Below are 24,872 nucleotides of genomic sequence, written 5' to 3'. Positions count from 1 at the left end.
TTTATGTAGGGTTAGGAGCTTCTAATAGCTTTTGGTATTTGATGCTAGAGGTGCACGCCTTGAGGTTGATCTCTTGATGGTTCTGGCAGCTAGCAGAATAATACATTTTGAGGCAAATTCTCCTGTAGACTCGAGATCAAGGTAAGCAAAACAAACAAAAGAATTTGTTAGCATGCCATGCTCCTAAGCTATAATTGTCTTTAGCATCTATATACTAAATTCCATCTCTTACGGAATCGTAGTCCTTCCTAATGATGGATATCAAAGGCTCCGAACTTAGTACATTCTGGTCACTATCTGAAGCTTCATTATGGGATACATTGTGTTGGTGGTGTTAAAGCTGTAAACTTTTAGTCTAATATACCGTCAAGCCTATAATCTTTACTATAGGAAACCGCGGGTTTGGTGTAGACAATTGGTTCGCTATTTACTCCGTATTATTTATGCTCAAGTTGCTTTATTCCGAGTCGCCTTCTTTAGTATTTTTACTAAAATACATTATATTATCCACTCTATCTAAGTATAAGGGCTTTAAAGTAGACAAAATCTCCTTAGTCGGAGATTTGTAGGCAGAGGAGGTAGATAAAGATCTTAGTTATTATCCTCAATAACCGGTATCAAAGTTAAAAAAATGTGTTAAGGACTAAGTAACCAATTTTTATCATAGTATATAGACTATATAGGTTAGTATCAGACTAGGGTATACAGCTACTACTATATACGGTAGTAGATTAGGTTTAGCAACGGGAGCTATCTATATAGTACTAAGTGATATCAATCATACTTAATAGGTGAGCTGTCTATTTTCGGTAGTTCAAATATGACTACATAAGGTTATAAGGAATTAGTGGGGCACAATCAATGGATCTAATGAGAGTTGAGGCCGTACCTTACGGCTATTATTAGCGTGATTTAATAACCGAGGCCGTGTTATGGCTAGCTCCACATAACGACCTACCACGCCTACGCTAAGGTCTCCAGCAAAACGGCTAAACCCGTATTTGCCGCGGGAACAGACTAGGTCGGGCCAGCCGAGGCCAATTTAACCAATGGCCATCTTGGTGTTTCACATCGACTGCATTAGCGACCACGCCGTCGTGACTTTTAGCGTGTAACTTGCAGAAAGTGACCCCTCCATCACACATCGCGCCTTTTATGGTTATAAAAGAAAATCGGATCCACAAGTTCACTCTCTTCTTTCAAAACCTGGGGTCTTGATGATCAGTAATAAATATGGCTGGTCTGTTGTTATTGGGGATTGGCGCTCTTGTCACCTACCTCGTAGCCAAAAGCATATATCGATTGTATTTCCATCCTCTCAGCAAAATTCCGGGGCCTAAGCTTGCTGCGATTACAGGGGCCTATGAATTTTACTTCAATGTGGTCAAGCGAGGAATGTTCATTTGGGAGATGGAGAGGCTGCACAAGATATATGGTAAGTATATTGCGCGATCTGGAATACCATCACACTAACGTGCATTAGGACCCATTATTCGCGTCACTCCTCACGAGGTCCATATCAAGGACCCCAACTATTATGATGAGATTTATGCTTCCAGCAAGCGCAGACGCCAGAAGGATCCTCTGCTGGTTGCTCAGTTTGATCTCGAGGGGTCAGCATTTTCAAGTGTCTCCCCAGAAGAGCACCGACAGAAGCGCTCGCATCTGGAAAGATATTTCTCGAAACAGTCAGTCACCAACATAGAATACCTGATTCATGAGAATATCGACAAATTGGATCAACATTTCAAGCGCGCTTACGAATCCCACAAAGCCGTCAGTCTCGACGCCGGTTTCGCGGGGCTAACCTCCGATGTCATTCACCAATATGCCTATGGATTCAACAGTGGAAACCTCGATCATGAAGACTTCAACGAAAAAGTCCGAGATGGACTCAATGGACTGTTCAAATTCGCCCACCTTTCATTCTTCTTCCCAATCATCCAAACCGTCATGAAGTCGCTTCCGCTGTGGTTGCTGGTAAAGCTTGACCCATTCGCATATGCGCTGATGGGCCAGAAGGCAGATCTCCTTCATCGAACAAAGGAGTTCCTAGGCGGCAAATCGTCCGGCTCAAAGTCTCACCCCATAATGGAGATTATCACCGGCCCGAGCATGCCAGAGCACCTGCGCGAAGCGGAACGCCTGAACAATGAGGGATTCAGCCTGATTATCGGTGGCACTGAGACAACTGCGCGGTCTTTAGCTATTGCTGCTTTTCGTCTGCTTTCCAATGGACACATCAAAACGAAGTTGCGAGAAGAGCTGCGGACGGTGATGCCTACGCCTGATTCTCGCCCAACGTGGAGCCAGCTTGAACAGTTACCGTATTTGGTTCGTTTTGTGTGAGATTCTGTAAACTGATCTGGTTGCTAACTGGTTAATAGTCGGCGGTTGTTTGGGAAACACTGCGCGTGTCCACTGGGATTGCAAGTCGCTCCCCTCGTGTCGCACCCACTGAAGCGCTAGTGTACAAGAATTACACCATTCCTCCCGGAGTAAGAAAACTTCCCATTAATTTATCCTTGGGATTCACATATTTGTACTGATATAACTTGAAATCAGACCCGCGTGAGCGAGACCAATTACTTTGTTCTCACTGACCCCGAGATTTTCCCTGATCCGCACGTTTTCGACCCAGAGAGATGGCTGCGTGCTGCTGCAAAAGGAGAGCGGTTGGACAGATTCATGGTCAACTTTGGAAAGGGCACTCGGATTTGTGTGGGAATGAAGTAGGCCAATCGAGCTTTTGCTTATTTTCGCGATCTGTTGCTAACGTGAACCTATAGTTTGGCATATGCGGAGTTGTTCCTCGTAATCGCAACATTTGTTCGTCGCTTCGATATGGAGCTTTTCGAGACAACCGAGAAAAATATCGCCTTTGCGCGTGACTTTGGAACTCCTTATCCTGATGAGGGTAACACCAGTGTGCGTGCTATCGTCACTGGCGTGGTAAAGGAGTGAAGTATTGCTGGTTCTCCGATCTCAACATCATGTCCACACCATAGCCATAGAATGCCAATACATGTTCCCGAGAGGATAACTTAAATAAGTTGTGAAACAAAACAATACCTTGAGACCGGGGCTTTGGAGAAATTTGAGAACGGGAGGTGTTGTTTTTTTCACATTTACATGCGGGCCAAATGGGTAGGAGTTGGTTTTGTAAGTTTAGTAGTTCACCGCAAAAAAAGCAAAAAAGGTCATCGCCTGGTATATCACGACAATATAAATGCTACAATTAGCTATAATAAGGTAAGGCCATCTTTCTTACCTTCTTTCTTTAATCCCTGGCCATACGGGATGCCTATATACGGTACTTAAGTAAAGGCTTATAAGCAACGTAGTGCTTAGGATAAGTAGCTAGGATAGTAAAACCAAGTAAGTCGTAGTAATTTGATGCCGGCAGAATTTATTTTGTCATAGTGACGGCAATAGACAGTATAAAATGAGGTAGAGATAAGGCCTATCTCCGTTAAGTCCGGCCCAAAGCTTGTGCAACTTTATTTTGTTTGAGCAACCCATACTTGAGTTCCTTCCTTATTTCAACCTCATCCCAATTCCTCATCTGAATTCCAGATTGTTTAATCTTCCACCTTTCACCCAAAATGCCATCGGACAACCAGTTCAAGAGGGCCATGTCTCTCATCGAGGCCGACAAGACCAAGGTCCTCGGCCTGACTGTTGGAAGCTGTGAGAACGTGCAGCCCGGACAGTTCGTCCCACGCTCGGGTGAGATCGATTGCACAAGGCATTAGAATCAAGACTGACATAAAGACAGAGGCCCAAGCTCCTCCCAAGCTCACCTTTTCCAGCGCATCCCCCACCAGGACCTACCTGGTCGTCAGCCTGGATATGGATGCGCCTTTCCCCTCTTTCAGCGTCCTGGGCCCAATTTTGCACTGGATCCAATCCGAGGTGAAGGTTGGTGACTCCTCTGTGCTGGGGTCCGAAGCACCCTTCGTCGCAAACTACATTGGCCCGGCTCCTCCTCCTGGCAGCGCTCCTCACCGTTACATCTTCTTCTTGTATGAGCAGCCTGAGGGCTTTGACCACAAGGATCATTCTCCAGCTGATGGAAAGGAACTGGGTCTCATGGGCCGCATCCGTTATGATTTCGATGCCTGGGCGGAGAAGATCAACCTCGGTCCCCCTGTCGCTTTCAACTGGTTCGTCAGCAACTAGGCAATTCTCATCAACTCTGATACGTGGCACATGAAGTTCCGGAGAATATGGCGTTTTCTGCTTTAATATTGAGTCTTGCTTCCAAGGCGTTCACTTGCTCTCTTTGATCGTCAGCCAATTTGTGCTACTTTGCTGTACCCAAAAACAAAGTCAATATGATTTGTTAAAGCTACCTCGTATCTCGTAAGGTGGGCTTCGTTAATGGCAGAAGGTTATCCATATTCGCTGACAACGCTTGCAATTTCCTGGTAAATTCCATTCCTGGCTTTAGTATGAGATAGTAGCGAACAGCTTTTTCTGATTATACAACAGGGTCATAAGTCTTTCACACTCCCGCCTTTATATGATCTAGATGGTTAACCTGGGCACTCGTAAATAGACAAAAGAGAGGTGAAAGGAGAGAGGCAAAAGTAGGGAAAGCAGTACATGAAGAGGTACGCTCGCTTCGAGGGTTTCGTATAGAAACTGTCGAATACTTCATGGCACTGTGTACACATTTATGATCACTGTTGTAGCTCAAGACAAAATAAGCTAATCGAGCAGGGATATCTTTCAAGGATAACCCCTACGAAGTTTGGCATGGAAGGGTAAATCCGACTTACCGCTGACAATTTCTTTGTTAATTGTTTGTTCAAACACCGCCATGGTCTACTTATTAAGGGCTAGTTTTCTTCCGCCCTCTTTCTCTTGTTTATGTACTTGAACATATTTGGTGATTTCTTCTCTTGCTCATCAAGCTACAAGCATTGAGTGTTGTTAGGAACTGTGTCACTTTTCTCTTCGGGATGTCTGACAAGAAAGCCGACAAGGAAACCGACAAGCTGATGGACAGCCTGAAAGGTCTGGTGATCGGTGCCAGTGGCAACATCCCTGGGTATCAGCATCGTTAGTAATCCCCTCTCTTCCTCGGCGTAGAAATATCTACGCAGAACCTGTCACTGATACAGGCGATAATCTTTCAATGTATAGGCCACATCAAAAAAATGGTCGAAAAATGCGGCGCCACATTTGCCCAGATGGACGTCAGTAAATGCACCCATCTCGTCACAACGCACACTGGTATCAGGCAGGGACACATCAAAGGTAATCCGAAAATCAACAACAACCTAGAAGGCAGCTAACGATGAATTTCGTTCTCAGTCGATCGGGCTATTGCGTCGGGAGAGTGTCATATTGTCAATGTGGATTGGCTGCTGAAGAGCATCGAGAATCAAAGCCCTGAAGAAGTCCAGCAGTACAAGTTGCTGCAGAGCAAGAATGCTGTGAATGCGACTGACTTGACAGGCAATAAGCGTGCGCGAGAATCTGACTCTGACGACGAAGATGTCGGTTCCTTGAAGAAGCCCAAGGATGAGCGAAAGATCAGGTTCGCAAAGCTAGCTGCCTTAGTGGATTCCGAAATTATTACCGATGGAGGTCAGCTCCCTTTTTCCCTTTCGTTCTGCTTTGGTACTTGGTTTAACCATAGATTGATATTAGACAGGACGTTGTCGGTTTGGATGGACGATGCTGGGGAAATCTGGGATGCGACACTCATGAACACCGTCACTCATGTTGAAGGCCAAAAGAGGTCTCAAGCGACTTCTATTATCCGACTCCAACTTATCTTGGATTCCAACTCAGACAAGTATTATGTTTTTCAAGTGCAACGTGAAATTCCCACTACTCGAGATGAGCCCTCAAGTACAACGCACGAAGAGTTTTGTGACACCCTGGACGGCGCCAGATGCGATTTCGAGGGAAGGTTTCGCAGCCAGAGTGGTCTGTTATGGAAGGACAGGCACGAAATTCCAAAAGATGACAGGTTCGTATCTCTGGAACTTCAATACGAAGAGCCTGTTGTTCTCGTTAGCGAGAAATGCGCATTCGCTCAAAGCGTTGAGGATGTTTTGGGCCTCATATTTAAAAAGGGTGACTTTGAACGCTTTGTCAACTCGATGAGCACCTATGGTCGTAGGATGGATCTCGCGGGGCAGTTCAAAGGCCACACTCTTCAGGCTGGGATTGCAATTTTGAGAAAGATTGTGGAACTTTATGGAAAGATTGCCATGAAGTCTTGTGGTCCGCAAGTTGATAATTTGTGCAACCTGTATTCTGTCCTGATGGTGAATGGTGCACAAGATTTTACTTACAATCAGCCCGGGCTTGCTCCTATCATGGGCGAACTGATGACTCTTGATTTGGCAATCAAGCTCCACACTGCCAGTAACATCTTGAGAAGAAAAAACAGCAGATTGAACACATCTATGACAATGAGACAGATATCCCATGCGCTCGGTCTGGCAAAGTTGACCCCAGGTGAGAAGAATTCATGTTCTTCCCGCCTCCTTCTGCTTCCAATTTTAAACACGATTATCAATCTAACCATTTCTAGTGGATCAAACTTCAAAGGAGTATGTGGAGCTTTGTAATTATCTCCATGGCTCGGCCAGAAAAGCACACGCGAGACAATTCAAGGTAGGTCATCTTGTCTTCCCCTAGAAACTTCGCTCTGACCCTTAACTTTAGCAAGTTGTTAGTGTTTTCCGCTTGAAGCGGCCAGGTGAGATGCAGCGCTTCGCTCGGTGGGAGAAGGAAAACACATCCGAGATTGGAGACCGGCGACTCCTTTGGCACGGCTCATCAACTGTCAATTTTGCAGGAATCTTGAGTCAAGGACTACGCCATGGCGGACTTTGCAGTGCCAATGGAAAGAGATTCTGTCCGGGAATCTATTTTGCCGACATGTCGACCAAATCGCTAGGCTACTGCCAAGGACAAAAGCAGGCATTGATGGCGCTGTGCGAAGTCGAGCTGGGCAGGCCAGGTACCGGACTTTCAGTCACCAATGCAGCGGCTACTGTTCATTCGAAATGGCGCGATGCTGGATGTATTCATGAAGACTTTGTGGGGACTCAAATTCCGGATGTGCGGGTTCCGCCTGAGCAAGTGTATGCCAGCGGGCTTTACCATCCGGAATATGTTGTCCAGGATCCAGCTCAGGTTCGCCTGCAGTACTTGTTTCGTGTTCAGTTGCAGTGATTTGTGAGGTGGAGGTTGGGGAGGTTGGGAAGAGGCGGGTTTAGATTGAGAAAATCAGAATGTGATCGACCATTCCCGTAGCTCCGTCGGTCGTCCGAACCAATCATTATATATTGTAGTTTTCCGTGCATGATTTAGGGAATTATGCCAATAAAAGATGCCTGATTTGACTCAGAGGTGTTTTAGGCAAAGATGCATGTCTTGGCTCCGTTATCGTTACATCTGATCGACGTATATAACTTAGTGCATTTCCCCCTTTATGCTTCTTTACCTCTCCAACAATGAGATCTTCATGTTTGATCACCGCTTCTCTGGCAGCAACTGCTGCTGCCCAGTATTTCCCTCCCACACCCGAAGGGTTGAAGGTGGTAGAGTCGAAGCATCACAATGGTGTCAAGATTTCATACAAAGAGGTTCGACACATTTTCCTTTAATTGTACAACTACTACAAGATATTGACGAATTGCACAGCCTGGAATCTGTGAAACTACGCCAGGGGTGAGATCGTACTCGGGATATGTTCATTTGCCCCCGGGGTCCCTGGACGACGTGCATGTCGATCAAAAGTACCCTATAAACACTTTCTTTTGGTTCTTCGAATCTCGCCATGATCCAAAGAATGCGCCTCTGTCCATTTGGATGAATGGCGGTCCTGGAAGTTCCTCCATGATTGGTCTCATGCAGGAAAATGGACCCTGTATAGTGAACGAGGATTCTAATTCGACAGAGTTGAACCCCTGGTCATGGAACAACTACGTGAACATGCTGTACATTGACCAACCAAATCAAGTTGGTTTCAGCTACGATGTGCCGACAAACGGTACCTTCGACCAAGTTAACGGCGGATGGAACCTGTCCGACTGGACCCACGGAGTGCCTGAGCAGAACAACACTTTCTATGTTGGTACGACGACTAGTCAGAAGAAGTCTGCGACAGCAAACAGCACTGAGAACTCTGCACGATCTCTCTGGCACTTTGCGCAGACTTGGTTCAGCGAGTTCCCCGAATACAAGCCTCATGATGATCGGGTCAGCATCTGGACCGAGTCCTATGGCGGTCGCTACGGTCCGTCTTTCGCAGCTTTCTTCCAGGAGCAGAACGAGAAGATCGCCAATGGCAGCATCCATACCCCAGAAGACTCACACTATATCCACTTGGATACCCTGGGTATCATCAATGGCTGTGTCGATCTTCTAGTACAGGAGCCCTCGTACATCCAGATGGCTTACAACAACACCTACGACATCCAAACCATCAACAAGACTATCTACGACCAAGCCATGCACGCATGGAGTCGGCCCGGTGGATGCAAGGACTTGATCACAGAGTGCCGTGCCCTAGCCGCAGAGGGCGACCCTCAAATGTACGGCAACAACCAAACCGTCAACAAGGCATGCCAAAAGGCCGACAGCTTCTGCAGTAATAGCGTCGAGGGCGTGTACCTGGAATACGCAGACCGTGGCTACTACGACATTGCACACAAGAACCCAGACCCATTCCCAGCGCCATACTTCCTCGGCTGGCTGAACCAGCACTGGGTGCAAGGCGCACTGGGCGTCCCAATCAACTTCACCGAATCGAACGACGGTGTCTACTATGCCTTCTCCTCGACGGGAGATTACCCACGCTCGGACGTGCGAGGCTACCTCGAGGATATCGGCTACGTCCTCGACTCCGGTATCAAGGTTGCACTCGTTTACGGCGACCGCGACTATGCCTGCAACTGGATCGGCGGCGAGGAGGTCAGTCTACTGGTCGATTACGCCGAAGCTGCCAGATTCCGGGATGCGGGCTACACCCCTCTTCACACCAACTCCTCCTACATTGGTGGTCAAGTCCGCCAGCATGGAAACTTCTCGTTTACCCGGGTCTACGAAGCTGGCCATGAAGTCCCGGCTTACCAGCCCCAGACTGCGTACGAGATCTTCTACCGTTCGCTTTTCAATCGTGATCTTGCTACTGGTAAGCTCAATACTGCTCGCAATACCTCGTATACCACGCATGGTCCGGCATCTACTTGGGATATCAAGAATGAGGTTCCTGAGAGTCCGGAGCCGCTTTGTTATATCCTTTCTCTTGGAGCAACTTGCACTGATGAGCAGATTGAGGCTGTTATGAATGGGTCTGCTCTCATTCAGGATTGGGTTGTTGTTGATGGAAAATCGCAGTAGACTTGATACAATGTACATGAAGACTTATTGCCCAGTGTCTTTTTGCTGAAGGCACAGTCATGATAATGCAAATAAGTTATATTTTCTGTGGATAACTGCTTTGTCTTCCGTCCGTAAACGGTCTTTTACTTGTCAGTCAGGATTAACGAACCTCCGATCTGGCTGAGATATCTAAGTAGCAAACTTCTAGAAGCTCCAGAATTATTTAGCACTCAGTTCAAGGAGCTTCGGGGTTTCGCGAAAAGGGTAAGTCAGATCAATTCCCTGTTTTTAACTTGGTATCCATATACACTTTCATTTAGATCCCGACTATCTTTGGGTTTTTGCTTTTGTTGCTCGGGCAGAGCAAGCAACAGGCCTTTCGATAAATTGAGAGACCATGGTTTGAAGTGCAATGCTTAACCTATATGGGTACATATTCTTGACATTACGATGCATTCATGAACTGGCATGAACTGGTAATCTCTGGGGGAGAGAGTGATATTGAGAATACATTTGACTGACAAGTTTGCCGCTGATCGTTTCGAGCGGTTATTTACCACGGATCGCATTGTACACCGGGTTCGGTATGACACACTACAAAACACACTGTAATATGACTAACAAGCTATTCAGTCTGCTGGGTATATCTCAAACGGACTCGTGGGGACAGTTGGAATACTCAACAGGATACACCTGTACAGAAGTGACACCGAAAGACTGCGAGTCCAGTGAGAGGTTCTCGCAAGAGGAAACAGGATCAAGACGTTGCCGTACCAACTTTTATCATACAATATCAGCTGAGATATACTCGTCTATCTTATTGAGGTAATCAATAGATAAACCGAGCGTGGTCGTGCTGTAAGTTAAATCTGCACCTCTGACTCGAACTCACTAATCACATGCAATTTCAAGTAAACCGTCCTTTCTGATGATGGCTCCAAGTGATGCATTTGTATGCGGCAACATACTTGTTTGCTAACAGTCTGTGCATCTATTGCTACGGCATTACCTGGCCGCTCGGTTTCCCGCGAAGGCATGGCAGTCTAACGATACACAAATCAGAACTGAACACACATTGCTGGTCTACTGCTAGAATCTAGGTCGTTCCTTTCGATTAAACGGTACTTCCCCTCGAAGAATCGAAGAAGAATACTTCTTGACGGCTTTTCAACTCCACCAATCCTTCATTTTCTGGACAACAACGTTCCTTGTCATGCTAGTAGAATGCGTCAGCAGGGCTCTTGGTCCGTAGATACATTTTGTACGGTAGGTAGATAGCTATGACTGAGCATGCATGGACACAGTTTTGGGTTACTGTCCTTGGGTGGCTTCTAGGTTAGTAGAGCCACTCACGGTATTCAGTCTTGCGTGCATCTACGTATATTGTCGTGAAACCAGTAGGCACAGGACCTCTAGTTACGGTCTGGGAATAGGAACAGTTCATTGCTTGAGCGGGCTCAAAGCTCAAGACCTCAAATAGATTCGCTATATCAGTATTATTGTGAGTGCAATAGCAAGATCCCATCGACTCTGGATAGAATCCAGGCTCACGAATTTTACTCATCTGCCGAACTGCAGCCGTGGTCGTATTGTCGGGTGACTCATTTCCCATCGCTGGCGGTCGACTCATTCCCCTTTTGAGGTCGTCCCGATTAGGAAATTCTGGTGCACGAGACCTTATGACTCGACTGCTGTCTTCTTCCACTTCTCTACCTTCTTCTTCTTCTCTTCCCATCCTCCCTCAACTCTCACCAACTCTCACCAACTCTCACCAACCCTTCCATCGCCGTTCACACTTACCATCCGGTTTCCGCATACATTTCGACAACCCGCATCCAAAACAAACAACGACCACCAGATCGTTGTGCCCAGTGAAGATGACATTCTAAGGCAGAGGACAAGCACGCCGATGTCCTGCCATACATCATCCAACACCCCGCACACATGAAAAACGGTCCGCGGATCCTCTGGCAACCCGCATACCTATCGACAATGATTACCGGATCATTCCGCAGGTACTGTGTCATTCGACGCAGATACGTTTGCAAAATTTTTGGAACACCCCCACTGAAGACAGCCCTTCGGTCTCGCCCAGTGAAGATGGCATTCTGAGGGCATGCTTTCTTTTTTCGCTCGGGTGTTTCACATCTTTCTGGTGTTCACTCATGTGTACCTCGGTGTGGCACTCTCTTGAGAGAGGTAAGTCGACCCATCCACCCTTGAGCGAATCCCCAGCTAACTTCATAAACAATTCTATGAAGTCTCATAGCTGGCTGCATGTTCCCAACTGCTTGCACTGCGACAGGGTGCTGTATCCATTTCATCTTGAACAGCATCGACTCGCATTGTCGTTGAGCAGCGTCTTCATTTCCACCCTTTTGTGATTCAGTGAAGGCATTGGGAGGCTTCGTTAGGTGGGAGATGGTTTCAATACCCATGTAACTACTTTAGTTATGTCTGAATAGAATTTATATACATTTGCAGTCAGGTAGGGCTAGCAAAGACAATGACATAATTGTGGGGCCCATGATGTTATGGATCGCGGGATCTTCCTAGTTGATGCCGCAGCTGGACCCTCAAAAGGTGCGCTTAAATAACTGTAAAGCGACTCAAAATAGTATCTGCAGACAGACATGACTCTACGGGTACACTGTAGGTCGTTGATCGACTTGTTGTAATGTGTCGAAGCTTCGAGAACTTTCGACCCGCCGACGTCACACGCCACTGACTTGGAGAGAGACTCCAGCCTTGATCCCTGGCTACACCATTCATACTTCAGCTCTCTTCTACCTCCTCTTTCACCCTGTCACCTTGTCACCCCATACCTACATTACAATCACCCCATATCTCCATTACAATCACCCCGCCTGCAACCTGCATACCCGCCTTGAACCTTCTACATCATTCGAGAAGTACACCGCAACCTCTTTCACTCTAGAATTCTTTTCCTGTCAGACAACGCATTTTCCTTTTAAGTCTGCAGCTCCAACCTGAGGCGCTCCCTGGATCGCCTCTTTTTCGACATAAAACTCAATTCAACCCCGCACCATGGTTGCTGAGACGAAGCTATACGATGCGTTGAGCGTCAAGCCTGACGCCTCGCAAGATGAAATTAAGAAAGCCTACCGCAAGGCTGCACTGAAGCACCACCCCGACAAGAACAAAGACAACCCTGCGGCTGCTGAGAAATTCAAAGGTACGTTCCAAGGTTACCCCGCACTGGCCATACCCTACTAACATTTCACCAGATGTCTCACAAGCCTACGAAGTCCTCTCCGATCCTGAAAAGCGCAAGGTCTACGACCAGTATGGCCTCGACTACTTGATGCGTGGTGGACCCGCTCCACCACCGCCTGGAGGCGGAGGTGGTGGCGCCGGCTTCGAAGGAGGCATGCCCGGTGGATTCAACTTCGGCGGCATGCCCAGCGGAGGCGGAGGTCGCACATTCCACTTCTCAACCGGCCCCGGCGGCGGCGGATTCCGATTCAGTGATGCCGACGACATCTTCCGCAACTTCGCCAAGAGCAGTGGCGGCGGCGGCGGCGGCGGTGGTATGGGCGGCTTTGACGAGGATGACATTTTCTCAATGCTTGGTGGCGGCGGCGGCGGCGGATTTGGCAGAAGCCGTCCGGGCGCTGGATACTCGAAGCCTAAGCGCGCTCCTACACCTGAACCTACCATCATTGAGAAGGATCTGCCGCTTACCCTGGAGGAGATCTTCAAGGGTGTCTCTAAGAAGGTTAAGACGAAGAGCAAGGCCTTTGATAGAACGGGCAAGCTCACCACCCAGGAGATTACTCTGGAGGCCAACATCAAGCCTGGACTGCGTGCTGGCTCTAAGATCAAGTACCGCAACATTGGAGACCAAGAAGAAGGCGGCCGACAGGATGTGCATCTGATTGTGAAGGAGGTGAGTGATTTTCCTATTCTATGAATTCGAACGACCCATACTAATTGATGACAGCTTGACCACCCAACCTTTAAGCGTTCTGGAGATAACCTCGTCACAACCGTTGAACTCAGCCTAAAGGAAGCACTGACTGGCTGGGAGCGTATCGTCAAGACCATCGACGGCAAGTCCATCCGCGTCAACAAGCCCGGTCCCACCCAGCCTGGCCACGAAGAGCACTACCCTGGCCTCGGCATGGTGATTTCCAAGAACCCCAGCGAGCGTGGAGACCTCGTGGTCCGCGTCAATGTCAAGTTCCCGACCAGCCTGACGTCATCCCAAAAAGACATTATCAAGGACGTGTTGCCGTGAAATCGTGTTTAATTAGCATATACCTGGCGTTGGATGGAGCGTTGGATTTTCGGAGTAACGACAAAGGAAATGAATGTTTATGACAAGAGCTGAACTGTAGATAATTTCTGTACTTTTAATGGACATGTGATGAGATCGTAACGCACCGAATCTAACCCGATTGAGATGCGGAGAAAGACCTTGGAGAAGTCACGTCTGTTTACTCTACCCTCTAACACTGCAATCAACTACGAAATACAACCATGAAACGAAGGATCACCTACATCCAGCGCATCAATGCGCCCTTCGAGCCCCAGCAAGCTGTTCTAACCAGCAATTCCCTATCTGTCCGCGACTTGGACGCCGCGCGGGAGGACCGCATCACGGTCGGACTAGACGAGCTCCCACAAGAGGTGAGCAAAGCCCATCGCCCCATTGAACTGCACTTAGGAAAACACAGAGTCGCTGACTTCTTTCTTCTTCTGTGGCGTCTAGCTACGCGCTATCCTCGAGCAATCCCATGAGCTCCACCTCCGCTGGGCCTCCGAACGGTCCTACGATGCCGTCGCACCTTTCGCCAGCCGGGTTTCGCCCGGTCTACATGTGCATTATACCCCATTGAATGCAAATGAGTCCCCGTGAGCTTAATTCCTTATAGCGGCGGGATGGATGGTTGCTGACTTCGTCATAGGGAGTCATTGTGCTCGCTGCTCCGCACGGTCGTTGGACCTGGAGAAGGTGCTCAATATAAGGATTGTTCGAATCCAGAGGTATGTCGGCGCTATTAAGGAGCTTTGTCCTGCTCTCGCTTTGGCTATGTGATTGAACTAACTTCCATACGCTGTACAGGAATCCTTCGTTACACCCCCGCTTCTCTCGACGAGATTCGCTTCGTCGGCTTCCTTTCAATACCATACTCGCCTTGAGTCACTACAATCTCTCAACAAATGGATACGGGACTCAATCTGTACACAGAGCGGAGATGCTACCGAGTGTCACGCTCGTGCCGATTCGCTTCTCTCCTCGGACAGCATGGATATCGATTATGATAGCATTTCACATGCCCTGACTGTGTCCGGTCTCTGGACCAGTTCCCCTAAAGGTGGCTGGACAGAGAAGCTCGATAAGCCTGCTTCTGCTGCGGATCAGCTTGAGATCGGTATCTTGGGTGCCGAGCCAGGGCTTGAGCCTGAGGAGATTAAGATGGGTGGCCTTTTGGCTGTTGTTGGAGAGGACAAGAAACTAAGTATGTGTCGGCAGTTGAACGCCTCCATATTTATCCCTAACTGCTACGGAACAGCTCGACTAACGCTCATGCAGAACCAACCATGTTCTCATTCCCTTCCCGACACCAACCTCTACTCGAGCCCGCCAGCTACACAGTCTCATTCACTCCCCCAACAGGTCTACATCCAACAATGTCCATCTCAATGCCCCGTTCATCTCTGAGACGACCACCTGCCCCAAGCGAGGCAACCTGTGCACTCCACACATATTTAACACTCCCTTCCACCATCTTCGGAGACCAATACCAGCTCGGAACACCAGACAACCTCTTCCTCGAGTCTCATAACCTGATAGCGCTCCGCGCTCTGGCAGGCGAGATGGATCTCGAAGCCCCAGATTGGGTCGTCAACCGCTGGGGCTCAAACTGGCTCCTTGAGCTGGCAACTCCACTCGAGGACTCAGCCAACCCATCTGATTCCTCAAACTGGACAGTCACAATCCCCCTGCACCTCCGGTACCTCCCACCATCAGAAACAGGGTACCGCACCGCATATGTCCCCTGGCCAGTCGTATTCTGGGCATGTACCTCAGAAGAAGGAACGAAAATGGGCGTGAACCCTTTCGACCGCACTAATCTAGGGTGGGACGGTCTTTTCGGTCCACGCACTGTGTTCTACCAGCTTCAGCCTACATCAGAGCGCCTTGTAGAGGATATCGAGGTCCCTGTCCTGCGACTCGAAGATGAAGGCTTGTTCCGATCTAAGAATATCGAACTGGGAACCTGTGTGGTTATCACGCTCGGCTTCTTCTGGGTATTGTGGTGCCTCGCTCGTGTGGCTTGGTCGTCTGGTACTGGATCGAAGCCATCGAAGACTGTGCATGATAAGAAGGAATGAAAACTCGTATTAGATTACATATTGGACTAGCGTTGTCTTGTTCACTTATGATTTCTTGTTCGAAGGGCATCTCATGGTTTTCATAAGCATTTTATGAACAGGGATTTGGGCGTTATTGTTATAGCCATAGCACCTATAGAAGATTCTAATGCCGTCATCCATAAACGTTACCATCATATCCATCCAATTCAAATCCCCATCTCAGGTAACGGCCACGGCACATCCGTCATGAGAAATTGATCCAGATCGAAGTTCTGCAAACTAGGCATATCAATCATCAAATCACCCAGCCACGAGAACTCAGCATCAGAAACCGGCGCCACAGACTCATCAAGCGCCTGATTCTGATTCTGATTCTGATTCTGATTCTGAGTCGAATTCTGAGTCGAATTCTGAGTCGAACTCTCAATCTGTTGAATCTGCTGTCCATGGCCATTGCCCTGGTCAACAACCACATCCCCCCAAAATCCCTACTCCCACCACCACCACCCCCTCAAACCCATCCCCATCAACCCACCCAACATCCGAAGCATTAACCCTCAAAACCTCCGCCAGAGCCCTAGTATCATCCTCCTTCCGTCGCTGATGCAACGCAACAAGCAAATAAGCCGTCGAATACGCCTCCCGCATAGAAGCCGTATCATAAGCAGCCATAACCTCCCTAAGCGTGCGCATAGCATCACCCAGCAAAGCTAACGCGGGCCGGTTATCAATTGCCAGTAGTGAGCATACGACTTGGAAGGGGACGTTAGCGACTTGGTGCCAGGGACAGGCTTGCGCTACCATTTCTCTTGCGGCGCGGAGGCTGCGGGAGGCTAGCGTTAGGATTTTTGAGAGGAGGTTTGGGGGGATTGTGGAGGTGGAGGTGGAGGTGGATTGGGATGGGGATGGGGATTGGGAGGTGGATTGGGCGCGGAGTCGGCGGTAGATGCAGAGCATTAAGTTGCTTTGCACTAGGATTAGGCTTGGCTCTGTGTATGTTAGGGAGAGGACTTGTTTTAGGGCAGTATGGAGGTCTGGTGTGTTTGTTGGGTCTAGGCTTTCTGATAGGGGGAGGAGGTGGAAGAGGTCGGCGCGGGGGTGGTTGCGTCGTGTTTGGTTTGGTGCTGGTGCTTGGATTTGGGTTTGGGTTTGGGAATGGGGATGGAGTGAGGTTTGGGTTGACGTCGAAGGTTGGGAGAGGGCTGTTGCGCCGTGGAGGATGACCCGCGAGCGGCCTAGATCGAAAGAGGTCCATGTGTTGAGATGACGAGCCATGCCGAAGAGTCGACGGCGGGTCTCTGGGTCACTGGGTGACTGTGTGTCTGTGCTGTCTGAGCTGGTGTGTGTTTCAGCTGGTGAGGTCGGGAGGAGACCTGCTGTTTCTGGGTCTGGGGTTTGCAGGTGCAGACCTGCGGCTTCGATGAGATGCATCAGGGTGCAGCTGGCCATCCATGCTGCGTGCGGTGAAGCTGTCATGCGGAGATAAGCGGCGCGTAGAACCCAGCCGGTCACTGTGTCGACTGATGGTGTTTCTGCAGCAAGTACGCTCTTGTCTAAGATGTTGCGTGCCGTTTCAATGAGTCGTAGTTCCTGGGATATGATCTCGCGCCGCGAGAATAAATACCCGAAGGCTGCGACGCCGCATAGAACGGCATCGTATGGGTGTTCTGTGTCGATGGGAGATGGTGAGGATTCCCAACGCTTTGTGATTCCAGTAAACACTTTCTTGCGATCCAGGAAAGCATAGCATAGGTCGACTTTCTCGAAGTAGATTGTTGCTAGCCGTCGCATCTCGTCCGGTGAAACGATATTGGTGATAGTTGTCGGTGCGGACGCCGTAGTACCCAATGAGGGGAGCGACGATGATACTGTTGGCGCCATACGCCTCTCACCCACGTTCCACGCGAACAAGTGCAATCGCGGTGCACGCGCAGGGTCAACTCGTAACCCGAGTTTGCGAACGAACGCGGCCCCGGAGTTAGCCATGGAATGGGTCACGTCGGAATCGCCGTGAATGGCAGAAGACTGAGCTGCGCTGCTAGCGGTGCTGGGGTCTGGAAGGGAATTGGGCCAGCCATCTGGACGTTCGTCGAGCGACAGACTCGCTCGGTACAGACTATGGGATCTGGCGCGTTTCTTACGCGCACTGTATTGACATTCCCCGCCAGTTTGGGCGCAAGTGCTGCAGGGCTGTCCACCTGAGCATTTGCGCTTCCGTGACTGGCACGAAGTGCAGGCAAGACGAGAGCGCTTACGAGGCGTAGACTCGGACATAGTTGGAGAACTACGGGGAACATTGCGGAGGTGAAGAAGATTGGTTACCGCCAAGCAATTTAGACTATAAAATCTCCCCTCATTTCATCTTTATCTTCATCTTCAGTCCTTATATTTGCTGCCATTGGGATATCCCAACAGCTGTTCGACTTCCTTGAGATCGGGCATCCCCGCTGGCCCCGGCATGTAGAGCAGGTTGTCCCGCAGAGTCGTGCCATTCCACCAAATCTCGTTCTTATGCAGCGCATCCATGATCATCGGCGCGTCGATGTACGTACGGATCTCAACCATCTGGCCTTCATACCACCGAGTGAACCATACGTTGATGATATCGAATTTCTCGCCTGTGACCAGTCAGCAATGCGGTTGAGCTCGGAAGATATCCGTCCCCACCGGAGTTCATCACGCCTTTGAATTGGATTTCCTCCACCGACCATTCACTGTTACATCCGCCATAGATGTGCTGCGGGTGGATCTCAAATAGATCTGCATGGTCGATGAACAACATGCTGACCCGACGCAGGGCGTTGACGTAAAAGTGCATTAGGTCGTGATAACGGCCGGCGATCGGGTGGTGCCCGACGACGGTGAAGGCCACATCTTTATGGATCAGCGTGAACAGCCTGCTCATGTCCTTCTCCAGGTGTTTGAAGGAGTCCCAGATGTGCATCTGGGACACATATTTGCACTTGGTGGAAGGGTTCTCAAACTTGAAGCCTTCTCGTTCATGCGGGGCTGGATCGTCCACGACTCCGGTGCCGTTGCAATGGCTGTCGGGGTCGACAATTCCAGTCCCGTCACAGTCGGTTTGAGCGTGAAAAGGAGTCTGAGTGCCAAACAATGTGAAGATGGACCGGCCAAAAGTTGCCGCAGGCATGCATGCCAGGGCCCAAAGTATACACCGCGAGGTGATCATAGCTTAGGTTAATTCACATACAAGGCGTCTGCCGGATCATTATTTGCGTGCTAATTGCCTTCTTATGTATCTCCCATCTGATTAATCTACTGTAGGGTTGCCTTTGAGCAACGTTGCTTCGAGTCTTATGGCTACCCTAACACAAGATCCCTAGCAAGTGACACAACCCTATTTGCTGATACGGCTGGAACGTGTCTAAAACTACTATTTTCGAGTCCAAAGTATCCAGTGGAGTGCATTAGCTACTGCATGTTTCCACAGTGCGGTGTAGATAGCGCACAATGGCTTCTTTTCGCATATAAAAGCAAGTATCCTCTCTCGATAACTCGTTCTTTTCTCTTTCTGTTTCAATCGTGTATTGGTCCCTGTCTATCTCTGATATCATTGTGGATTGTGGTCGATCGTTACATAACAGTGCCGATAGCGGAATTTGCCCACCTCTGATTGGCTGGGTCCGGCAAAGTCGGTGAAAGCACGTGTCCGCTGACTCAAAGGTGAAAATCCTCGTTTCTTTCCACTTTTCTCCCTCTCGAATTTCGTCAAGTCTCAACTCCAAAACTTCCCCATGTTTTGCTAAATAGCGACCCCTCCATTTTTCTACCATATCCTGACTGCTACTTTTCAGTCGCGCTTATGTGTTTGGCACCTTCGATCTTCACCTCCCAGGACTACATCTCGGACCACCTCTGGAAAGCCAACATCAACTGAATAGCCTCTCGCTTTCTACACAACTCAATTTCTATACATAAAATGATCTTCAATCTCTTCAAGGCAATGCCCCCTCGGGCCGCTGCTTTCGCCTCCATGAAGCGTCCTGCTCAGGTCCGCTTCATGGCTACTGTGCGTCAGCGTGCGGCCATGGAGCCTGCCACCTTCACCATTCGTGATGGCCCTATCTTCAGCGGAAAGTCTTTCGGTGCTCGCTCCAACATCTCCGGCGAGGCTGTCTTCACCACCTCGCTGGTCGGATACCCCGAGTCCTTGACTGACCCTTCCTACCGTGGTCAGATCCTGGTTTTCACCCAGCCTCTGATCGGCAACTACGGTGTTCCCTCCGCTGAGAAGGACCCCAATGGTCTGTTGAAGTATTTCGAGTCGCCCAACCTCCAGGCTGCTGGTGTTGTTGTTGCCGATGTGGCCGAGCAGTACAGTCACTGGACTGCCGTTGAGAGTCTGGGAGAGTGGTGTGCCCGTGAGGGTGTTCCTGCCATCTCTGGTGTCGATACCCGTGCCATTGTCACCTACCTCCGTGAGCAGGGTTCTTCTCTGGCCCGTATCACCGTTGGCGAGGAGTACGATGCCAACGAGGACGAAGCCTTCACTGACCCTGAGCAAATCCACCTGGTCCGCCAGGTCAGCACCAAGCAGCCCTTCCACATCAGCGCTGCGGACCCCCAATCCCACGTTGCCGTCCTGGACTGCGGTGTCAAGGAGAACATTCTGCGCAGCCTCGTCAACCGTGGCTCCAGTGTCACTGTCTTCCCCTTCGACTACCCCATCCACAAGGTCGCTCACCACTTCGATGGTGTGTTCATCTCCAACGGCCCCGGAGACCCAACCCACTGCCAGGACACCGTCTACCACCTCCAACGTCTGATGGAGACCTCGCAGATCCCCATCTTCGGTATCTGCCTGGGTCACCAGCTCCTGGCTCTGGCCGCCGGCGCCAGCACCATCAAGCTGAAGTACGGAAACCGGGCTCACAACATTCCCGCTCTGGACCTCAGCACTGGCCGCTGCCACATCACTTCCCAGAACCACGGTTACGCCGTTGATGCTTCCACCCTGCCTTCCGACTGGAAGCCCTACTTCGTCAACCTCAACGACCAGAGCAACGAGGGCATGATCCACAAGTCCCGTCCCATCTTCAGCACCCAATTCCACCCCGAGGCCAAGGGCGGTCCCCTCGACTCCTCTTACCTCTTCGACATCTACCTCGACAGCGTTCTGAAGTACAAGAACAGCCAGGCTGGTCTCTACCCCCAGCGTGACAGCCGTCCCAGCCCCCTGCTGGTTGATCTGCTCCCCAACGAGCGTGTCGGCGTCCAGCCTACCATCGGCCAGCAGAACATTGCTGCTGCCGCTGCTGCCGCCGCCGCTGGCGCTGTTTAAATTTCATAACGTGTGAGGGAGTTGGCTCGGGTATTCAATTTGGTTTTGGGTGAATATTTTCAGGTTCTTATATTTTGTTCATAGTTTCATGATTCTGTCAAATCAACAACGTTAGCGTTAAACCATACTTCGTATTTCGTATGTCATTTGTTCACATCTTAAGCTTTTAATTGTAATCGTATCAACATTGTTATCGTCGCTTTCGAGCTCAACATAAATTTACTTCGCCACGATCGATACCACATCCTCGTCTGCTACCATGTGTCCCAATCCCACTCGCTGCGGCACATGTCTCGCACTGGCTCCCCATACCATCGCATATTTGAACGTTTCCTTGATCGTGCGATGGATCTGGTCACACACATCTTCGATAGTGGAATCTCTGCGCACGATGAGTGCCTCGTCGAAGTTTGGTTCTTCGCCCTTCCTGTAGGTAGACCATAGTTAGTTCCGTTAAACAGATGATAAAATTGTAAGACCCGTGAGAGGGCTGGTGATGCATACTTTTTCGTGTAGAGACGCATCAATCTCAGTTCTTTCCAGATCCGCTCGACAACATCTTGCACGCCGAGATCCAGTTCACAACTCATCACGGCTGTGTAAGGTTCGCGGGCGAGGGCGTCAAGGAATTCGAGACCGATACTGTCGACCTTGTTGTAGACGTAGAGACTGATAGAAATGGTTAGTGGGTACACGTGTGGTGTTTGTGATTGGTGTAATTCTTACCAGCGGATGTACTTGCGGTGATCCTTCATGATCACGTCGATAAAGTCGTCGATAGTAGCTGCAATTCTGAAGTTAGTACAGAATGATGAAATATACTTCACGTGGTAGGGGTACCATACCATTCTCATCTCGCACCAACACTTCGCAGTTGAGAATCTTGTAATCGCGGAGCACATTGTAAATCATCTTTTCGTCTAGGTTCTTTGGTGGTGTTGAGAAAGTGATCTTCATGCCACCGGCCTTCTTGGCTTTCAGGTAGATATTACTAGAACTGTGTTAGTACCAAGGTCTTTGTCAAAGATTCAGATGAGAAATGAATGTCATACGGTGGCTCCTTGTTCAGCCGAATGCCCACGGCATCCAACTCAGCCTCGAGCAAGGCTCGCTGTTCGGCACGCTTTGTAGCATCCAGAACCATCAGAACCAAGTCACTAGTCTGTGACACACACCAATATTGTCAGCATTTCGCCATGATTAGAGCGGATATCAAACGCACCTTCGCGGCAGAGATAACCTGTCGACCACGTCCCTTGCCCTCCGAGGCACCTTCGATGATACCGGGCAAATCCAGAATCTGGATCTCGGCACCACCGTACTCCAGCACACCGGGGATAGCTGTCAGCGTGGTGAAAGAGTAGGCGGCAGCCTCACTCTTTGTCTTGGTGATCTTGGACAAGAAGGTGGACTTTCCGACGGAGGGAAAGCCGACAAGAGCTACACGTGCATCACCGCTCTTGCTGACATCGAATCCCATGCCACCGCCAGAGCCGGCACCGGCTGCTGGCTCCAGGAGCTGGGCTCTTAGACGGGCAAGTTTTCTGGTGATATTGTTAGCTCGAAAACGGATTCGAGTTTCGGGGTGGAATGTACCCTTTCAATAGACCCAAATGGTATTCTGGATCGGAACGTCAGATCAAATATCCTCTGAATAGCCAGAGCTCATCTTACCTGTGGCCTTGTTCTCTGCGGGGCATTGGTTAGCGGGGTGATATATGTTGATATCTGGAGATAGGCCACTTACTCTGCGTCCGACGCATCTCATCCTCAATCCTGTATTACAACAGATAGATCAGCAAATTGGATCATTGGAATAAGCCGTAGTCCGAGAAACATACTCCTTGATCTTCTCTGTGATGTTCACCATGTTGGCGGTTTCTGAGGCTTGACGCCCGTAAAATCACTAGAAATTTCTCTGGCACTCTCTCATTCAAAGAGCAAAGAATGATCTGCCTGGTTGCAGCACGAAGAAAGCAAGAACCGAGACAGAGAACAGAATATCAAAAAGTGGCACTTCGCATCTTTTCGACCAAAAACGAAATCCCGCACCCGCCAAGCCTTATGTAATCCCATCAACTGCCCGTCGATTTTCTGAAGCTCTCGAAGCTCGACACCGCCAACTCCCCCAATTCAAACACCAACAGCCATGGCAGACACATCCATTGCCGAGGCGCCCTCAGCGCCCGTATCAAGCACGAACCCGGAACCCGTGGGATCCACCACCGAAGAAATGGTCGTGGCAACAACCGACGCCGGAGGCGCGACACCAGCCGACGGACAACTCGAGCCCGTGAAAAAGACAAAGAAGATCATTCGTCGCAAGAAGCGCCCTGCTCGAGTCCAGGCTGATCCGTCTACCGCCCCGAAATCTGAGCCTGCGGCTGCTTCGGGCGGTGACTACAATATCTGGTACAACAAGAGCAGCAGCGATAATGATGACAAGTACGGGCTTTCTAAGCCTGCGCCTGGTCGTTGTAATATTGCGAGGGATAGTGGTTACACGCGCGCTGATCGAGTGCCCGGTTCTTTCTTCTGGTGGGTTTTTATCTTCCACTGTCGTACCTGTGCGGCTCTTGCTGATTCTCATCTTTAGCACGCATTTTGCTTGGGGGACTTGTGTTAAGGGCCCAGAGTGCGAGTATTTGCATCGTCTGCCCACAATTCATGACCTAGTAAGGCTTCCTTGGATCTCTTTTTGAATGGCTCGTTTCTAACTGATCTTGCTTCTAGTTCAACCCCAATACAGACTGTTTCGGTCAGTATCGATTTCGATTTCGTGTGGTCCTTTGAGGATAGCTTACTGACTGGGCAACAGGCCGAGACCGTCACAGTGATTACAAAGAAGACATGTCTGGTGTTGGGTCATTTTCTCGGTCAGTTGCAGTATCCTCGTTACAAATTCCGGCTAGCGTTACTAACTTCTCGAAGCCAAAATCGGACGCTTTACGTTGGTCGTATTCACGTCACAGATGATATCGAAGAAGTTGTTTCCCGCCATTTCGCGGAATGGGGCCAGATCGATGTACGTTTGCTCGTCTAAATGATATCCGAGTATTATGCTAACTATGTCTACAGCGCATCCGTGTGTTGACTGGAAGAGGTGTGGCATTCGTTACCTGTAAGTGTCCTGTCTTATTCTCCCCATTATCCTATGGGGTAGCAGTAATTGGACTATCCGTACTAACAACATACCAGATACAAACGAAGCCAATGCACAGTTTGCAAAGGAAGCAATGTCTCGGCAAAGCTTAGACCAGTACGTTTCACCCAATATCTTCTATCCTATCATTGTTTACCAATGTACTAACCCCCTTCCAGTGAGGAAATTATCAACGTCCGCTGGGCAACGGTTGACCCGAACCCCATGGCTCAGAAACGGGAAGCTCGCCGGTTAGAGGAACAGGCCGCCGAGGCCGTCCGCCGAGCTCTCCCCGCAGCATTTGTGGCTGAGATCGAAGGCCGCGATCCCGAGGCAAAGAAGCGCAAGAAGATCGAAGGAAGCTTTGGACTACAGGGCTACGACGTTCCCGATGACGTGTGGCACGCCAGGACCCGTCAATTGGAGGAGTCAACCCAGGAAGTCGCACAGCTGGAAGCACCAGAACAGTCACTGATGATCGAACCCGCTGCAATGCCCGCGCAGCCACAGTACGAGCAGCAAAGCGGCGGCATCTTCTCTAGCTCAGCTGTGGCAGCACTCCGTGGTCTGAATGGTGGAACTGTGACTACTGCTGCAGCACCGAAAGCGGCCGGTGGACCATTGGTAGCCTACGGCAGCGACGATGACAGCGACTAATCGGGCTATATCCAGCGTGCTCGACAAATAATTCATGATGTTTGTGATTTCTTCAATGTACAATAACAG

At 49.6% G+C, this 24,872-nt stretch overlaps 11 protein-coding genes across 11 annotated transcripts; 8 read left to right on the top strand and 3 right to left on the bottom strand.

Annotated features, from left to right (window-relative positions):
• Window positions 1-1,233: 1,233 nt before the first annotated feature.
• On the top strand, window positions 1,234-2,964 carry N7446_009346 (cytochrome P450; the record flags this gene model as incomplete). The annotated part of the gene is made up of 5 exons (XM_058518091.1): window positions 1,234-1,435; window positions 1,484-2,334; window positions 2,388-2,498; window positions 2,566-2,732; window positions 2,790-2,964. 5 exons carry the CDS (start codon window positions 1,234-1,236, stop codon window positions 2,962-2,964), a joined length of 1,506 nt encoding a protein of 501 aa, XP_058368879.1.
• A 641-nt stretch (window positions 2,965-3,605) lies between these two features.
• N7446_009345 (YbhB/YbcL family Raf kinase inhibitor-like protein) lies at window positions 3,606-4,182 on the top strand (the record flags this gene model as incomplete). Its single annotated transcript, XM_058518090.1, has 2 exons — window positions 3,606-3,729; window positions 3,779-4,182. The coding sequence occupies 2 exons, from the start codon at window positions 3,606-3,608 to the stop codon at window positions 4,180-4,182; spliced, it is 528 nt and encodes a 175-aa protein (XP_058368878.1).
• A 785-nt stretch (window positions 4,183-4,967) lies between these two features.
• Window positions 4,968-7,203, top strand: N7446_009344 (uncharacterized protein; the record flags this gene model as incomplete). The annotated part of the gene is made up of 6 exons (XM_058518089.1): window positions 4,968-5,067; window positions 5,152-5,265; window positions 5,323-5,598; window positions 5,662-6,480; window positions 6,557-6,639; window positions 6,691-7,203. The coding sequence occupies 6 exons, from the start codon at window positions 4,968-4,970 to the stop codon at window positions 7,201-7,203; spliced, it is 1,905 nt and encodes a 634-aa protein (XP_058368877.1).
• Window positions 7,204-7,484: 281 nt separating this feature from the next.
• cp1 (putative carboxypeptidase S1) lies at window positions 7,485-9,465 on the top strand (the record flags this gene model as incomplete). The annotated part of the gene is made up of 2 exons (XM_058518088.1): window positions 7,485-7,616; window positions 7,675-9,465. 2 exons carry the CDS (start codon window positions 7,485-7,487, stop codon window positions 9,373-9,375), a joined length of 1,833 nt encoding a protein of 610 aa, XP_058368876.1. The 3' UTR covers window positions 9,376-9,465.
• A 2,940-nt stretch (window positions 9,466-12,405) lies between these two features.
• On the top strand, window positions 12,406-13,804 carry N7446_009342 (putative DnaJ domain protein Psi; the record flags this gene model as incomplete). The annotated part of the gene is made up of 3 exons (XM_058518087.1): window positions 12,406-12,553; window positions 12,606-13,267; window positions 13,322-13,804. The coding sequence occupies 3 exons, from the start codon at window positions 12,406-12,408 to the stop codon at window positions 13,616-13,618; spliced, it is 1,107 nt and encodes a 368-aa protein (XP_058368875.1). The 3' UTR covers window positions 13,619-13,804.
• A 56-nt stretch (window positions 13,805-13,860) lies between these two features.
• N7446_009341 (uncharacterized protein) lies at window positions 13,861-15,720 on the top strand (the record flags this gene model as incomplete). The annotated part of the gene is made up of 5 exons (XM_058518086.1): window positions 13,861-14,010; window positions 14,093-14,235; window positions 14,289-14,367; window positions 14,447-14,843; window positions 14,918-15,720. The coding sequence occupies 5 exons, from the start codon at window positions 13,861-13,863 to the stop codon at window positions 15,718-15,720; spliced, it is 1,572 nt and encodes a 523-aa protein (XP_058368874.1).
• A 188-nt stretch (window positions 15,721-15,908) lies between these two features.
• On the bottom strand, window positions 15,909-17,976 carry N7446_009340 (putative C6 transcription factor; the record flags this gene model as incomplete). The annotated part of the gene is made up of 2 exons (XM_058518085.1): window positions 15,909-16,130; window positions 16,201-17,976. 2 exons carry the CDS (start codon window positions 17,974-17,976, stop codon window positions 15,909-15,911), a joined length of 1,998 nt encoding a protein of 665 aa, XP_058368873.1.
• Window positions 17,977-18,078: 102 nt separating this feature from the next.
• On the bottom strand, window positions 18,079-18,853 carry N7446_009339 (nuclear transport factor 2 family protein; the record flags this gene model as incomplete). The annotated part of the gene is made up of 2 exons (XM_058518084.1): window positions 18,079-18,320; window positions 18,370-18,853. The coding sequence occupies 2 exons, from the start codon at window positions 18,851-18,853 to the stop codon at window positions 18,079-18,081; spliced, it is 726 nt and encodes a 241-aa protein (XP_058368872.1).
• Window positions 18,854-19,642: 789 nt separating this feature from the next.
• Window positions 19,643-21,004, top strand: cpa1 (carbamoyl-phosphate synthase (glutamine-hydrolyzing) CPA1; the record flags this gene model as incomplete). Its single annotated transcript, XM_058518083.1, has 1 exon — window positions 19,643-21,004. The coding sequence occupies one exon, from the start codon at window positions 19,643-19,645 to the stop codon at window positions 21,002-21,004; it is 1,362 nt and encodes a 453-aa protein (XP_058368871.1).
• Window positions 21,005-21,123: 119 nt separating this feature from the next.
• On the bottom strand, window positions 21,124-23,017 carry N7446_009337 (uncharacterized protein). The gene is made up of 10 exons (XM_058518082.1): window positions 22,846-23,017; window positions 22,752-22,780; window positions 22,679-22,693; window positions 22,601-22,625; window positions 22,227-22,548; window positions 22,057-22,166; window positions 21,850-21,995; window positions 21,731-21,788; window positions 21,509-21,673; window positions 21,124-21,431 (listed from the first exon to the last, which is right to left on the bottom strand). The coding sequence occupies exons 1-10, from the start codon at window positions 22,872-22,874 to the stop codon at window positions 21,224-21,226; spliced, it is 1,107 nt and encodes a 368-aa protein (XP_058368870.1). The 5' UTR covers window positions 22,875-23,017; the 3' UTR covers window positions 21,124-21,223.
• Window positions 23,018-23,153: 136 nt separating this feature from the next.
• Window positions 23,154-24,803, top strand: cwc2 (active spliceosome conformation promoter CWC2; the record flags this gene model as incomplete). The annotated part of the gene is made up of 8 exons (XM_058518081.1): window positions 23,154-23,542; window positions 23,601-23,679; window positions 23,738-23,762; window positions 23,823-23,880; window positions 23,936-24,029; window positions 24,083-24,125; window positions 24,203-24,263; window positions 24,326-24,803. 8 exons carry the CDS (start codon window positions 23,154-23,156, stop codon window positions 24,801-24,803), a joined length of 1,227 nt encoding a protein of 408 aa, XP_058368869.1.
• Between the last annotated feature and the right edge of the window lie 69 nt (window positions 24,804-24,872).

This window comes from Penicillium canescens (genome assembly GCF_028828765.1).
Source record: "Penicillium canescens strain IBT 15451 chromosome Unknown utg000006l_segment0_segment0, whole genome shotgun sequence".
Taxonomy (NCBI): Eukaryota; Fungi; Ascomycota; class Eurotiomycetes; order Eurotiales; family Aspergillaceae; genus Penicillium; species Penicillium canescens.
The sequence above is the reverse complement of the archived record's forward strand: the minus strand, read 5'-3'. Positions and strand labels throughout refer to the sequence as shown.